This window comes from Pleurodeles waltl, chromosome 10 (genome assembly GCF_031143425.1).
Source record: "Pleurodeles waltl isolate 20211129_DDA chromosome 10, aPleWal1.hap1.20221129, whole genome shotgun sequence".
Classification (NCBI taxonomy): domain Eukaryota; kingdom Metazoa; phylum Chordata; class Amphibia; order Caudata; family Salamandridae; genus Pleurodeles; species Pleurodeles waltl.
The window spans coordinates 96,255,710-96,270,802 of NC_090449.1; the positions used below are offsets into that span (position 1 = coordinate 96,255,710).

At 46.9% G+C, this 15,093-nt stretch overlaps 1 protein-coding gene across 1 annotated transcript in view; it reads left to right on the forward strand.

Annotated features, from left to right (window-relative positions):
- FAM20C (FAM20C golgi associated secretory pathway kinase) overlaps positions 1 to 15,093 on the forward strand; it is a 288,452-nt gene that overhangs the window by 268,053 nt on the left and 5,306 nt on the right. Inside the window, exons 8-9 of the mRNA XM_069209831.1 lie at positions 3,925 to 4,006; positions 6,341 to 6,400. Of these exons, the coding sequence (XP_069065932.1) occupies positions 3,925 to 4,006; positions 6,341 to 6,400 (142 nt within the window). The remainder of the gene's footprint in view (positions 1 to 3,924; positions 4,007 to 6,340; positions 6,401 to 15,093) is intronic.

A 15,093-nucleotide genomic window follows, 5' to 3' on the forward strand; every position in this document is an offset into this window, starting at 1 on the left:
ACGGACAGATTACCTACGCATGCACTAGTGCAAAGTTGTCATAGGGGTATACTACACACATTAGGCACTCTTGCATACGTTTAACAAATGCTATTGTACACTGTTTTCATATGTGTAGATTACACACATTTTGCTGCAGTACATAAGTGTAATCAATGCCCTTGTACAATGTTTAACGTCTCTTACCGTTTTATACGAAGACAAAAGCTGATCCATGAGCACCCTTACTAGAATTATGTCACAATATATGCTTTTTTAATAATCAGTCCACATTGCTCGTGTGATAAGAAGCCCAGCGATATTATCAAAAACCTAGTTTGCACTTTCATGGTTTAAAAAAGGCAACATTATGTTTTTTATTATTTGCTTCTGCAACACAGTAAAAATATTATAGAGTGTGCTCCATACCTTGTCCGTACATCTGTATGCACTTTATACTAGAGCTGCCCCATTTGCATTAACAGCAATAACAATGCAAACATGTTTTTTTGTTCGTGTTTGCGCCAGTGCAAATGTATCTAACCTGGCCCATGTCCTCGCAGGGTGGAGATGCACTTAAATGCACTTCCTTGTAGGAGGCCGCAATGTGAAATAAACAGCTGGGCAGAGAGGACTAGGGATTCGGCCTGGTGCAAAAAGGGGACTTAGTATTGCAAGGGACTTGTAGGGTGCGTGGAATACGGAAATCACGAAAAGGGTCAAAATTCTCGAGAAGGAATAAAAATCTCACTCAAGCGCATATTATTTTTTCCCGTTTTTCTAGATCCTACCCTCGCCTCAGGGTTTCCTTATACTTTGTTGTGGTCAGTGTGTGTCCCTTCAGTTCCTAGGTGTTTATATGCACCTGAATAGTCCCTGTCCTTTCTTGCTGAAGGCGCAGGTGGGGGTGAGGGGGCGTGGGGATGGAAGTGTCCTATTGATGGACGTGTGGATGCTGGACTTTGTATTGGACAACAGCATCTTCAGAGCTCACGCGAGCGATGCATGGCCATATTGCACGTGTCAGCACAGGGAGTGGGGATTCAAGACACGGTCTCGGCCACAGTTGGCCTAACCAGTGGAATATCTTTAGCAGAAGCATTTTAGGAACTTAAGTGGTAAATGCTTTTTGAGCCACAGCACTTTTAAGAAGTTTGCACGTTTTTGGCTGAAAACGTTGTATTTGTTGACAGCGCTAAAGTAATTACAGAGACAACATAACACAACACAGCACCACACTGCAAAGTAAAATAACACAACAAATACATAGGACACTACAAAAGTGTCAAACTAGTTTGCAACATCAACATCACCACCACTGTAAAACACAAAAGTAACACACTGCAATAATGCAGCACAAAAAGAACACATCCCCACAACAAGAAAATGCAACACAACAAATATACAGAAATAATATTGTCACACATCACCTCCATAAGTCTGCTTTTATAATGCTGATCTAATATGTGTTTGCAAAAAGCACTGCCTGAGTTACCACCAAGCTCATATTATAGCTCCCCTCAAAAGTCCATGAGGTATAGTAGTGTGATGCCAAGGCATTTAATCACCAGAAACCTGGAACTTTGTTTCTTTCCCCAATAAGCTTTCATGTCTTTTTTTAATGGGGATTCTACTGGACTGTAAATGGTGAATATTTTTTTTTTACCTTCATTACTAGCGCAATGAATATTCAGGCCTCTAAAACTGTTAGAACCAGAGGGTGCCAATGTTCCTCAAATATAACAAGTGTGAAATCACCCTTTGACCTTGTAGTGAAGTAGATAGGAGCTGTGAAGTTGGGTAGGAGAATAACCTCTGTTAGATTTAGATACGATCCTCACTCTGGGGCATATGACATGTAATAGCTATAATGTCAACGCAATTATAATGTTGCTAATGTGGTACCTACAATGATTTTCATGTGTTGAGATTGAAAAATGTAAATACAAGGAAGAATTTATCGTATGTGCTTTGGTGCGCGTGAAATTAACTAGGGTTGCGTAACTGTAGTATGCTTGGCAAATTTAGGTGAGATTTCGGGAAAATTATGCGAAGTTATGAGTAATTTCAATAAAGGCACATCTGCCAGTTAGTACTATATTTTGCTGTGAAATGAGATTTCATGTGAATTTTTGACTCGTTTCACACAAAAATATAGTGTGAAAAACATGTGTTGCAAACAAGAGGTGCTCACATTCTAGCTGTTGCCAATATTCCCACACTCAGCGCTATAATTTTGCCATGAACTAAGTGTTATGTGAAGTCATCAAATTTTACAATTTACACTAGTGGATTTTCAGTGTTAGCAGGGTTAAAATATACTTTGATATTCAAGCTGTGTGTAAATGGTGTGATGCTCGTGGGTTTATACATTCCCCTCAAAATCAGGCAATAACTTTCTTATAAGAGGCACGTGCAGAATTCGGAAACACATGTATTAAAGAGGCGCCCGTTACTTGGTATCTGTGAAGATTACAGGTGATTAAAGATGTCACTGACCTGAGTGACGTGATGTCCAGAAGTGTGAGGACTGCATTGAGATGGTCTGGTATCTAGCAGCAATGCTTGTAGCCCACCTGCCTCAGTCCTACTGGGAGGAGATGAGGAAAATTAGGAAGTTTGTATTGGGCGGGTTGAGGCCTGTTGCCTACTCCCATCATGCTTCCTTGGCGGAATAAGCTTGTAATGCCGAGTTGGTTTATGTAAGCCCTGATGCTTCCTCTTCTCAGACCAGGCTCAACATGACCCTTTCTTGTCCTCATCGTCTGGATCTGTAAGGAGGGTTGCATATACTGACCAGCTGGTGGCAGGTCACACACACTACCACTCTTGATTAATATATAAAATTAACATTGTACTCCATCTTGGAGTGAGAAGTGATTCTTTATTGTCATTCTGCATTATCCAGGATAGTTCTTCATTTTATTGAAAAGAGCCCACATGTTTTGATTAGTCCAGTTGACCATTGAGTATTCTCATGGCATAAAGTGTTTCTTTCAAGGTCACAGATGAAATTACATTGAGAGCTGCAAGCCCCACATTTTGGTGAATTACAACTCGTGCACACAGACTTATAACAGTGTCCAATATGACAATATGGTTTAACTGTATGTAGGTCAGTTCCATCTATGTTCCATCTGTGACCTTCCAAGAAACGGATCCTTTGAGACAGCTTAGTGGCCAAAAGACCTGAACAAAATACATGTTGGCTTTTTCAAACCTAATATACTATTATCCTGGATAATCCAAAGCCACAATAAAGAATCAGTTTCCACACCAGTGCGGAGTACCTTCATGGGTTATGCTAATTGCAATTACTTGCTGGACTCCTGTCACCTACCACAGTGGCTTAAACTGGTCATTTGGGCCATACCCAATGAAATCCATTTGCTGCACGTTCCAGACCTTTTCAGTCTACTACTGAAGAAGGATCAGTCTCTAAGATCAGTTTCTTGACCCTTTCATCATGATAATAGAGCTCCACTCTCACCTGCTCACTCTGAGTCTGTGCATATTTAACAGGCTCTACACATTGGTGTTTGTTCTTCATGATACTCACTGCGGCCCAGTGTGGCTTTGAGGTGTACGCAGATTGAACAAAGACTGTAGCTTTTGCATGGTACACAAACACATTCATCTGTGATTTAGTCTTCTGCTTTGTTCTGAAATCCACTCAAAGACATATTATAAGAAAATAAAGATTGCCTAATTGCAAATAAATGGGAACTTTAAATGGTCGTGAAACAAATCAGTGACATGTAGTATCGTTATTACTTACACTTTGTGCAACTGGGAGTACTTTATCAAATATTTGTTAGCCAACCAAACTTTTATTCTGAATATTTACTGTTCTTTTAGTTGTTTTTAGTAGACATTTAAAAAAAAAAAATGTTTTCTATAAAAAGCTAAATATTCGTTTTAATTAAATATGTTTTATTGTTTTAGGAAATATGGATCGTCATCACTATGAAACATTTGAAAAATTTGGCAATGAAACCTTCATTATTCATTTAGATAACGGAAGAGGGTAAATATCAATATTAATATGTGTTGTCAGTTTTGAAGAATGTTCATTACAACAGGTCTCGCACTTCGATGAACTGAGGCCGACACCCAGGAGATTGTCGTTATTAGGCTGATCATCGGGATTTGTGACAAAATGCTACCATTACATGTACTTGTCTAAAAACATGGCGGAGATGCACACTTATTGACACAGACACGGCCACACAGTGGCGCTGTAGAGCACAGACAGTTCAAGCACGTGTAGAGCATGTGCACTAACAGCCCAGTAATACTGGATTTGGCGGCATGAAAAGGATGAACTTATCATCACTGAAAATATACTTCTGTTAGGTCAAACTACAATTAGATTCACTCTATTTTTAGGTTATGTTTTAAAATGCCCTGTAATAATTTCATAAATGTGTACTGAGGAATATATACCTTCAGGTTTACAAAGGTGCTCTCTGCAGCATCATAGAAAGGCCCCAGTTTGCCATAAGGGTTTGCAAGAGAACATTTGTTTTTATCTTAATCACTTGCAGAGAGGAAATCCAATTGAAGGAGAACAGAAAGGTCTAGGATGATAGGTCATGAGCCATCCAGTTGATGGCCAACAATCCCAGCATTTGCAATAACACTGAGAAGAGAGGAGGGGCCTGTTATTTTTCTTAATTTTAGAAGTGGTATTACCAAGGCAGACATTAAATTATATAATGTGGAAAAACTCAACTGAAGAGGAGATGTTGAACAATTTTTGTAAAACAAACAAGGTGGGGATACTGGAGGAGCAGCCAAGTGTCCTAAGAAAACGTGGTTGTCAGAATGGACAGGGACGAGAGCGACACGAGTACAACACTTCGACGAAGCCTGTTAGGCGAGAGTTCAGATTGGTACTGCTGTTTATGGGCGAGCACAAAGTGCTCCGTCAATTCTGTAATCTCTCTTTGGGCTTTAAACCACGCCCATGCCAAGTCAGGCACTTACAGTGGTTCGTGGGCTTGCCTTTTAAAATCCACTTGCTTTCATTTGTGAAAGGCATGCGTATGTCATGCCCTTTCCTGGTGTTTAGCCCACCTACACAGCACCGGTAAAGTACCAAAAACATACGAGGCTCGATGTTTTCAGCCTGGAGTCCGGACTATGTTATCTGTTTATTTTACACGCAGCGCGATCGCGCTGCATTTTACATAGCGCGATCGCGCTGCGTTTTTTTTTTTTGCTTTACAACGCTAATAGCTCTAACTCAAACAAATGCGAGACCCGTTGCATTGAAAATGCTTGTTTTGAATTTGGAATGGAAGTATGTGGAGAAATCCCTGACTGGGGTGAGGTTTTATTTATATTTATATATATATATATATATATAGAGAGAGAGAGAGAGAGAGATACAAATCATGGCCTAAAACACATTTTGCAATATTTATACTATGTTTATGTAATGGGAAATTAAACCTATATACACGCTTTCCTTTTTACTGCATTTGTTAGAAAAAACGCAAAAACACTGGTTTATTTTGAAAGAAAGGTTATGAAAGGGCTTTAGTGGCAACATCTCTGCTCCTGTGTGTAAAATGTAAAATGATCTTTAGGCAAAGAAGCCCTTTTCGTGGAATATGGCCTTTTGTTACCTGTATGCTCTTGCTGTATTGTTCAAGCAGAAGAACGCGTTACAACCGATTTGACCTTTTTTTGCCCCGATGCAAAGTTTGCTTAGTATGGCCCTAGTCGCTCCTCTGAATATTAGTCAGGTTTTTATTTTTTCTGCCCACGGAACTTCCTTTCTCATGCTCTTTGCAAAACTAGTTTATAAAAAGTCTTAAAGGTCTTATGCCCCCAATCCCTGCATACTTTGTAATGGTTCAAAAGGAGGCTTAGCCGGAAAAACCTATTGCAAGTCATCGCTGTGTACGAGCTATTCCCGGAACTTTCAGTTTAATGTGTTCAAACTCAGTCCAAAGTGCAAGCAAAACCTTCTCTCGTTTCCTCACCTTCTCAGTGCTTGTAGGAAGATAACAGGGACACATTTTCTTTTTTCAGTCTGTGAAATTACAGTTGAATTTTTTAAGAGACTTTGCATCTCTGTCCCTGCTTATCTGTATATGTGCGGCCTGAGGCTGAAATAATGAGAAATCCCAAAGTCAAGAGTGCATCCTCCACAGCTTCCCCCCCGTGTGTTCTCTGAGCTCGGATTTAATTTCCCTCTGTTGGTATCACCGAGCCCCACACACCATTTTATGTCAATTGAATATATGTCTCCGTATCTATTGCTGCGATGTGGTCGTCGCCTGTGTATGCGCTGCAGGGGGCATATCGAACCAACTGTCCTCATATGTGGTGACTGTTTTTCTTTCCACAGGTATGGAAAGTATTCACACGACGAGCTGTCCATCTTGGTGCCTTTGAATCAATGCTGCAGGTACGTTTTCGGGTGGTAATGTTTATTTAACACACCATCTTTTAAAAGTCATTGGTGACGGTGTGCATCATTTTCAGTGATTTAGGAGGCAATATTTGTCTTTAATGGCAAACACTCTAACAAAAAAACATGCATTTCACATGTGATAAAAGAATGAGAAGATAATTACAGTTTTCACACAATCTATAGTGGACTTTATGGTCCAGGTCCCTAAAAGTATAAGGTTCTTAGTTGGTGCACGAGTCGTATCAGAGAGGTGGCATAGTACACCATTGTGGGATGACAACAGCTTATCACGAACTTTATTAAACAACAAATAATTAGAAATAAGTACACAAATAATCACATAACCACTCTACATACCGGTTTAAAAACATAAAACAATATACTCATGAGCAAATATTCGAGAAAAAACTAATGCATCCCATGCCTTTTAGGGGTGCAGACACCCTTTGCCCATACCCACCAGATTTATTCTCCCTATTACATACATGGTGAGCAAACCTGAGGAGCGGTCCACAAGGAAAGATTCATCGAGCAGTAACATTGACATTTCAACACCAAACCCACATTGTATGAAGTATCTAAAATTATTGTGTTTATAACAGAAATGGTGTGGTATTGAAGATGCTGCTGCTTTGCGTTATTCTGCTTCCTACTCAATGGCACTAAGCAGTATTTCAAAGGTAAAGACAATAAATGAAAAAGTGGGGTGCTGTTTCCGAACATATGCATCGACAAGCAGAAACATGATGTAAGATGTTCCATAAGCCATTTAATACTCAGGGCACCAGTAAACATGTAATTTAATCATGGATGCATCCACTCCCTAGTTGCCCCACAAGAAAGTAGTTAAATTATGCTCCACCAGCAAAAGAAAAATCATTAGGCTCTTCTTGCCTAGTCTATAGAACAACTTGAGGTGGGAAATTTCTTTACTATGATGAATTCGGGAAAGTTCAGCATTTGTGAACATGGCAGACATTTCCCAATTTCACTCCATTCATGATGCTGAGTAAAACAACTACTGTCCTACTGCCCTCCTATGATTTCCTGCTCTAGGGTGTCCAATGGGCAAGATATTCCCGAACAGATCAGTGGAACCTGCAGCCCTGCCACAGCCAATAAGTAGGAGGTACTGTGGAAGGTCACAGGTGATTATTTTTGCTGTGAGTGAGTCAATTAGGGATTGGTTAAAATGGACTTATATAAGCAGACCATAGTGCAGTACAGGCAATCGTAGCAAAGTTTTGGGGCAGGAGGCAGGTCCTCAGTTTTTTCTACGTGGGCAGTGGGCTCAATGCCAAGCAGTGCCAGTCCACCTATCCCCTACATTACCATTAGCAGCAGTGAGATGTTTCCTTTTTCTGCAAAGGGCTGCTTATATTGGCACCCTTTTTGCAAAGCCCAAAACTTTCTACGCTTTTTATGTTAAAAGAAAAAATGTGTAAACTTGTAAGCATTTCACACTAATAAATTTGCACAATCCTAAACTAAAGTCCACTTACTAAAGCCCTGTAAGAGCTTAATGCAATAAGTAATGGTAAACATGAAAATAACGACTATGGGCCTCATTACGGGGTCGCAGTGGCGGTCAGACCCCCGCCAAAGCAGAGGTCCGACCGCTTTGGTGGCGGTCTGATCGCCACATTATGACCCTGGCGGTTGTGCCGCAGTCAGACCAGGAGTTTTCCTCCACAGGAGTTACTGGCGGTGCTAGCAGTCCTAATCCGCCTGGACAGCGATGTCCAGGGGATTACGACCCCCCTCTCTGCCACGGTAGCACGGGTAGAGACGGGGTGCAGAGAGCCCCAGGGGGTCCCCCTGCCGCTGCAGCTCCTCCAAGTTCCCGAGTTCCTGTGTTCCTGAGACCCACCTAACTGTAAGTACCCCCCCTCCTCCCAGCCCCTCGCCCTGCCCCGCGCCACTCACCTTCTCTCCTGCTCCTGCTTCTTTTCCTCCTCTCTGTCTCTTCCTCCTCGCTCCCCCTCTGCAATCTTCTTCTGTGTTCTTCTGTTCTTCTCTTCTGTTCTTCTGTTCTTCCCTTCTGTTCTTCTGTGTTCTTCCGGTCTTCTGTGTTCTTCTTCTCTGTTCTTCTCGGTGCTTCTGTGTTGTTCTTCTCTGTTCTTCTCTGTTCTTCTCTGTTCTTCTCTGTTCTTCTCCTCTTCCGATCTTCTGTTCTTCTGTTCTTCTGTTCTTCTGTCTTCTGTTCTTCTGGTCTTCTGTCTTCTGCTCTTCCGTCTTCTGTTCTTCTGTCTTCTGTTCTTCTGTCTTCTGTTCTCCTGTCTTCGGCTCTTCTACCTCCTCCGTCTTCTTCCCCCGAGCCTGCCCTCCTGCTCCTTCCTCATCCCCCTCCCTCACTCGCCTCCCCCTCTCTCACCCCTAGCTAACCCGTTCGCTATCTACCTCCCTCACTCCTCCTATCTTCCTATCTCTCTAGCTCCCTATCTCACTATCTAACTCCCCCACTCTCCACCTCCTCCTACCTACCTATCTGTCTATCTATCTATTTCCCTATCTATCGACTTCTCTATCTATTTTCTCTATCTATTTCTCTATCTCTCCCCCCTCCCGCCACCCCCTCTACTACCTATCTCCCTATCCTCTCACTCTACCTCTCTCCCTCACCCACCTCTACAACCCCCCCTCCCCTATCTTCACAACCCTACTCCTATCTCTCTCCCTAATCTCCAAACCTCCTAACACTCACCCTCCTCCACCCTAAACCCCCTCCCCCAGCTCCTCTCACTCTACCTGTCCCCCCCCCCTCCCTCGCGCTTTCCCGCCGCGACCTCCTGCACGCCCCCGCCCCCCAGCTCCCATTCGCCCCCAGCTGACCCCTCCCCCCCCCTCCTACCTCTTATGGCGGCCGCTGCGCGACAGTGGTAGCGACCCTTGACCCAAGGGTAGGTCGCTCCCCCTGCCGCTGCAGCTCCTCCAAGTTCCCGAGTTCCTGTGTTCCTGAGACCCACCTAACTGTAAGTACCCCCCTCCTCCCAGCCCCTCGCCCTGCCCCGCGCCACTCACCTTCTCTCCTGCTTCTTTTCCTCCTCTCTGTCTCTTCCTCCTCGCTCCCCCTCTGCAATCTTCTTCTGTGTTCTTCTGTTCTTCTCTTCTGTTCTTCTGTTCTTCCCTTCTGTTCTTCTGTGTTCTTCCGGTCTTCTGTGTTCTTCTTCTCTGTTCTTCTCGGTGCTTCTGTGTTGTTCTTCTCTGTTCTTCTCTGTTCTTCTCTGTTCTTCTCCTCTTCCGATCTTCTGTTCTTCTGTTCTTCTGTTCTTCTGTTCTTCTGTCTTCTGTTCTTCTGGTCTTCTGTCTTCTGCTCTTCCGTCTTCTGTTCTTCTGTCTTCTGTTCTTCTGTCTTCTGTTCTCCTGTCTTCGGCTCTTCTACCTCCTCCGTCTTCTTCCCCCGAGCCTGCCCTCCTGCTCCTTCCTCATCCCCCTCCCTCACTCGCCTCTCCCTCTCTCACCCCTAGCTAACCCGTTCGCTATCTACCTCCCTCACTCCTCCTATCTTCCTATCTCTCTAGCTCCCTATCTCACTATCTAACTCCCCCACTCTCCACCTCCTCCTACCTACCTATCTGTCTATCTATCTATTTCCCTATCTATCGACTTCTCTATCTATTTTCTCTATCTATTTCTCTATCTCTCCCCCCCTCCCGCCACCCCCCTCTACTACCTATCTCCCTATCCTCTCACTCTACCTCTCTCCCTCACCCACCTCTACAACCCCCCCTCCCCTATCTTCACAACCCTACTCCTATCTCTCTCCCTAATCTCCAAACCTCCTAACACTCACCCTCCTCCACCCTAAACCCCCTCCCCCAGCTCCTCTCACTCTACCTGTCCCCCCCCCCCTCGCGCTTTCCCGCCGCGACCTCCTGCACGCCCCCGCCCCCCAGCTCCCATTCGCCCCCAGCTGACCCCTCCCCCCCCTCCTACCTCTTATGGCGGCCGCTGCGCGACTGCGCAGCGGGCACGCCGCTGGCGCGCCGGAGGCGCGCCAGAGGCAAGCCCGTCTGCGCCCGTCCGCGCCTGGCCCGCGCCCAGCGCCACGACCCCTGGTCCCCAGCTCCCCCAAGCCCCGCTGATCCGCTACGACCCCACCACCCTCCACGCCCTCAACCCAGGGCGCTCCAAAACCTGCTTCCTAGCTCACCCCAAACGCACCCATGGACCCTTCGCCTGCAACTCCTGCAAACGCATCTTCCACCACGCAACTACCACGACCACAAGCCCACGCGCCATCAACCACCTCAAGTGCATCCTGATCAACGCTCGTTCCGTCCACAAGCACGCCGTTGAACTTTGGGACCTCCTGGACTCCACAGCCCCGGACGTCGCCTTCATCACGGAGACATGGATGAACGCCTCCTCTGCTCCAGACATCGCTACCCGCCATCCCCGAAGGCTACAAGATCTCCAGAAAAGACCGCACCAACCAAGTAGGAGGAGGTGTCGCCATCATCTTCAAAGACTCCATCAGCGTCACCACCTCCACCGAAGACCCCCCCCTCGCCGCTGAACACCTGCATTTTCAGATTCGCACCGACCCAAGGACCACCCTCAGAGGATCCCTCGTCTACCGTCCTCCCGGACCTCGCGCCTCTTTCAGCGACGCCATCGCCGACTTCATCTCCCCGCACGCCCTCGCCTCACCGGACTACATCCTCCTAGGCGACCTCAACTTCCATCTGGAACAAAACAACGACCCCAACACCACCACCCTGCTCGACAACCTCGCCAACCTCGGCCTCAAACAACTGGTGAACACCGCCACCCACATCGCCGGACACACGCTCGACCCTATCTTCTCCGCCAGCAAACACATCTTCTTCAGCCACACCTCTGCCCTACACTGGACCGACCACAGCTGCGTCCACTTCACATTCCGACGCGAGACCTCCCACCTCCGCACTCAACCCACCCCTCGTCGACAGTGGAACAAGATCCCTGAAGAGCAACTCTTCTCCGCTCTCGCCGCCAACCAACCCACCCTCACCACCGACCCCAACGACGCAGCTCTCAACCTCACAAACTGGATCTCCAACTGCGCTGACAACCTTGCTCCCCTCAAACGCACGCATCGACAGACCAACACCAAAAACCTCTCTGGTTCTCTGACACCCTCAAAGAATCAAAGAAAACTTGTCGTGCCCTTGAGAAGGCCTGGCGCAAGGACCACACCGCGGACAACATGACCGCCCTCAAGAACGCTACACGCGAACACCACCACCTGATCCGCACTGCCAAAAGGAACTTTTTCACCGACAGACTAGACAAAAACAGCCACAACAGCAGAGAACTCTTCAGCATCGTCAAAGAGTTCTCCAACCCCAGCGCCAGCGCCAACGCCGTCACGCCCTCACAGGATTTGTGCGAATCCCTCACCACTTTCTTCCATCGCAAGATCAGCGACCTCCGCGACAGCTTCGGACACCAGACCCAACCATACACCACTGAACCCGCTTCCCCGGACATCACCCTCAACAACTGGACCCACATCAACACGGAAGAAACCAAATCCATCATGAACTCTATCCACTCCGGCGCACCTTCGGACCCCTGCCCGCACTTCATCTTTAACAAAGCCGACGACATCATCGCCCCGCACCTCCAGACCGTCATCAACTCTTCTTTTTCTTCTGCTACCTTCCCCGAATGCTGGAAGCACGCTGAAGTCAACGCCCTACTAAAGAAACCTACGGCTGACCCAAGCGACCTGAAAAACTTCCGCCCCATCTCTCTTCTACCTTTCCCAGCCAAGGTAATAGAAAAGACCGTCAACAAACAGCTGACCACCTTCCTGGAAGACAACAACCTGCTCGACCCTTCACAAACCGGATTCCGAACCAACCACAGCACGGAAACCGCCCTCATCTCAGTCACAGACGACATCAGAACCCTGATGGACAACGGTGAAACAGTCGCCCTCATTCTCCTCGACCTCTCGGCTGCCTTTGACACCGTCTGTCACCGCACCCTAATCACCCGCCTACGCTCCACCGGGATCCAAGGCCAGGCCCTGGACTGGATCGCCTCCTTCCTCGCTAACCGCTCCCAAAGAGTTTACCTCCCTCCGTTTCGCTCAGAACCCACCAAGATCATCTGCGGCGTACCTCAAGGCTCATCACTCAGCCCGACACTCTTCAATGTCTACATGAGCCCCCTCGCCGACATCGTACGCAAGCACGACATCATCATCACCTCCTACGCCGACGACACCCAACTTGTACTCTCCCTCACCAAGGACCCCGCCAGCGCCAAGACCAACCTACAAGAGGGTATGAAGGACGTCGCAGATTGGATGAGGCTCAGCTGCCTAAAGCTGAACTCTGAAAAAACGGAAGTCCTCATCCTCGGCAACACCCCGTCCGCCTGGGACGACTCCTGGTGGCCCACGGCCCTCGGCACCGCACCGACCCCCGCAGACCACGCCCGCAACCTCGGCTTCATCTTGGACCCTCTTCTCACCATGACCAAGCAAGTCAACGCCGTGTCCTCCGCCTGCTTCCTCACTCTCCGCATGCTCCGCAAGATCTTCCGCTGGATCCCCGCCGACACCAGAAAAACCGTGACCCACGCCCTTGTCACGAGTCGCCTGGACTACGGCAACACCCTCTACGCCGGGACCACCGCCAAACTCCAAAACCGCCTGCAACGCATCCAAAACGCCTCGGCCCGCCTCATCCTCGACGTACCCCGCAACAGCCACATCTCCGCACACCTGAGACACCTGCATTGGCTCCCAGTCAGCAAAAGGATCACCTTCCGTCTTCTCACCCACGCACACAAAGCCCTCCACAACAAGGGACCGGAATACCTCAACAGACGCCTCAGCTTCTACGTCCCCACCCGCCCCCTCCGCTCCGCTGGCCTCGCACTTGCTGCCGTCCCTCGCACCCGCCGCTCCACGGCGGGTGGGAGATCTTTCTCCTTCCTGGCGGCCAAGACCTGGAACTCCCTCCCCACCAGCCTCAGGACCACCCAGGACCACTCCGCTTTCCGGAGACTCCTAAAGACTTGGCTGTTCGAGCAGCGATAACCCCCCCTTTCCCCCCTAGCGCCTTGAGACCCGCACGGGTGAGTAGCGCGCTTTATAAATGTTAATGATTAGATTTGATTTGATTTGCCAATGCACTTGGAATGGGCAGTGCAGGGGCCGACATGGCCAGCCCATGCCAATGCTGCAGTATATAGGAGACAGTGAACAGCGCAACTGCGCTGTTCACTGTCTCCTACATACTGCAGCATTGCCGCCGGCTGAATTATGAGCCGGCATCAATGTTGTAGGCTGTTTCCCACCGGGCCAGTGGGTAGACCCACCGTTTCCACCCACCGACGCAGCAGGAAACTCCTAATGGGTTCCCCCAGGAAGGTAGCCACATTGGCGGCAACCTCTCGGCGGGAGTTTGGGGGACAGCCTTTTCCATCCGCCAAACTCATAATGACCCCCTGTATGTTTGTAAGATATAAATGCATTATAATAACTTCTAACTACTACTACTACTACTAATAACGTCACTGTTAGTGATCCTTACCATATAAGATTCAATACATTTGCTGAAGTTGACCAGTTTTATTTTACTGCAAGCTTAAACAAGGCAAAAAATAAGAGACAAATCAAACAATAAGAGATAAATCACACTTTATTCATATGGTTTCCACATGTTTACAAATAATCCACACAGAACAAATTCAATTGGATGTAGTATTTGCGTGCAATCAGGGTGTAAATGTTTCACTACCACTGTCTCCAAAGAATAACAAAAGGCGATATGCACCCTAATTATCTATGTCTACGGATAAAGAGAAAATTGCCATTTTTGTCACATAGACTAAAAATAATTGGCACAGGGGATCAAAGTGAAAATCCATGGTATACTTACAGTAGAACCCTCGTTGCCACATAATAGTTTTACTAAAATAAGGGTTAGCAAGCACTTTAAGCTTGCCAAAAAAATGCAAGTATCTATAGCAGTTATTATGCTCCTATTATTCATTACATAGAAAAGTATAAGCTGACGGAGTTGTCACAAAAAATCACATCACCTAATTGAAGCAGATTTAAAGTATAGTTATCCAAAGGTAAATAAATGGCAGTCAGTGTCGCAATTCTTTTCTGCGCTGATACGTAGGGCCAGATGTAGCAAATAAAATATTTGCGAGTTGCAAAGTGCGAGTCCATGCGACTTGCAATTTGCAACTCGCAAATTGGTATGCAGTACGGTGTCTCAGACACCGACTGCGACTCGCTATGGGGTCGCAATGACCCACCTCATGAATATTCATGAGGTGGGGCGCAAATTGCGGCCCCATAGCGAGTCAAGGCACTCGCAAACATGGAGGCCTGCTGTAGTCAGCAGACCTCCGTGTTCGTGACTGCTTTAAATAAAGCAGTTTTTTTTTTTTTAAGTGTAGCCCGTTTTCCTTAAAGGAAAACGAGCTGCACTTAAAAAAAAAACCCGAAACCTTTAGTTTCGGTATTTTTTCAGGGCAGGGAGTGGTCCCTTGGACCACTACCTGCCCTGAAAAAATAATATGGGGTCCAGTCACAAAGGGGAAGGGGTCCCATGGGGACCCCTTCCCGTTTGCGAGTGGGTTACCATCCACTTCAAGTGGATGGTAACTGCGACTCCATTTGCGACCGCGTACGCGGTCGCAAATGGAATTGCATCCCACTGCGAGTCGCA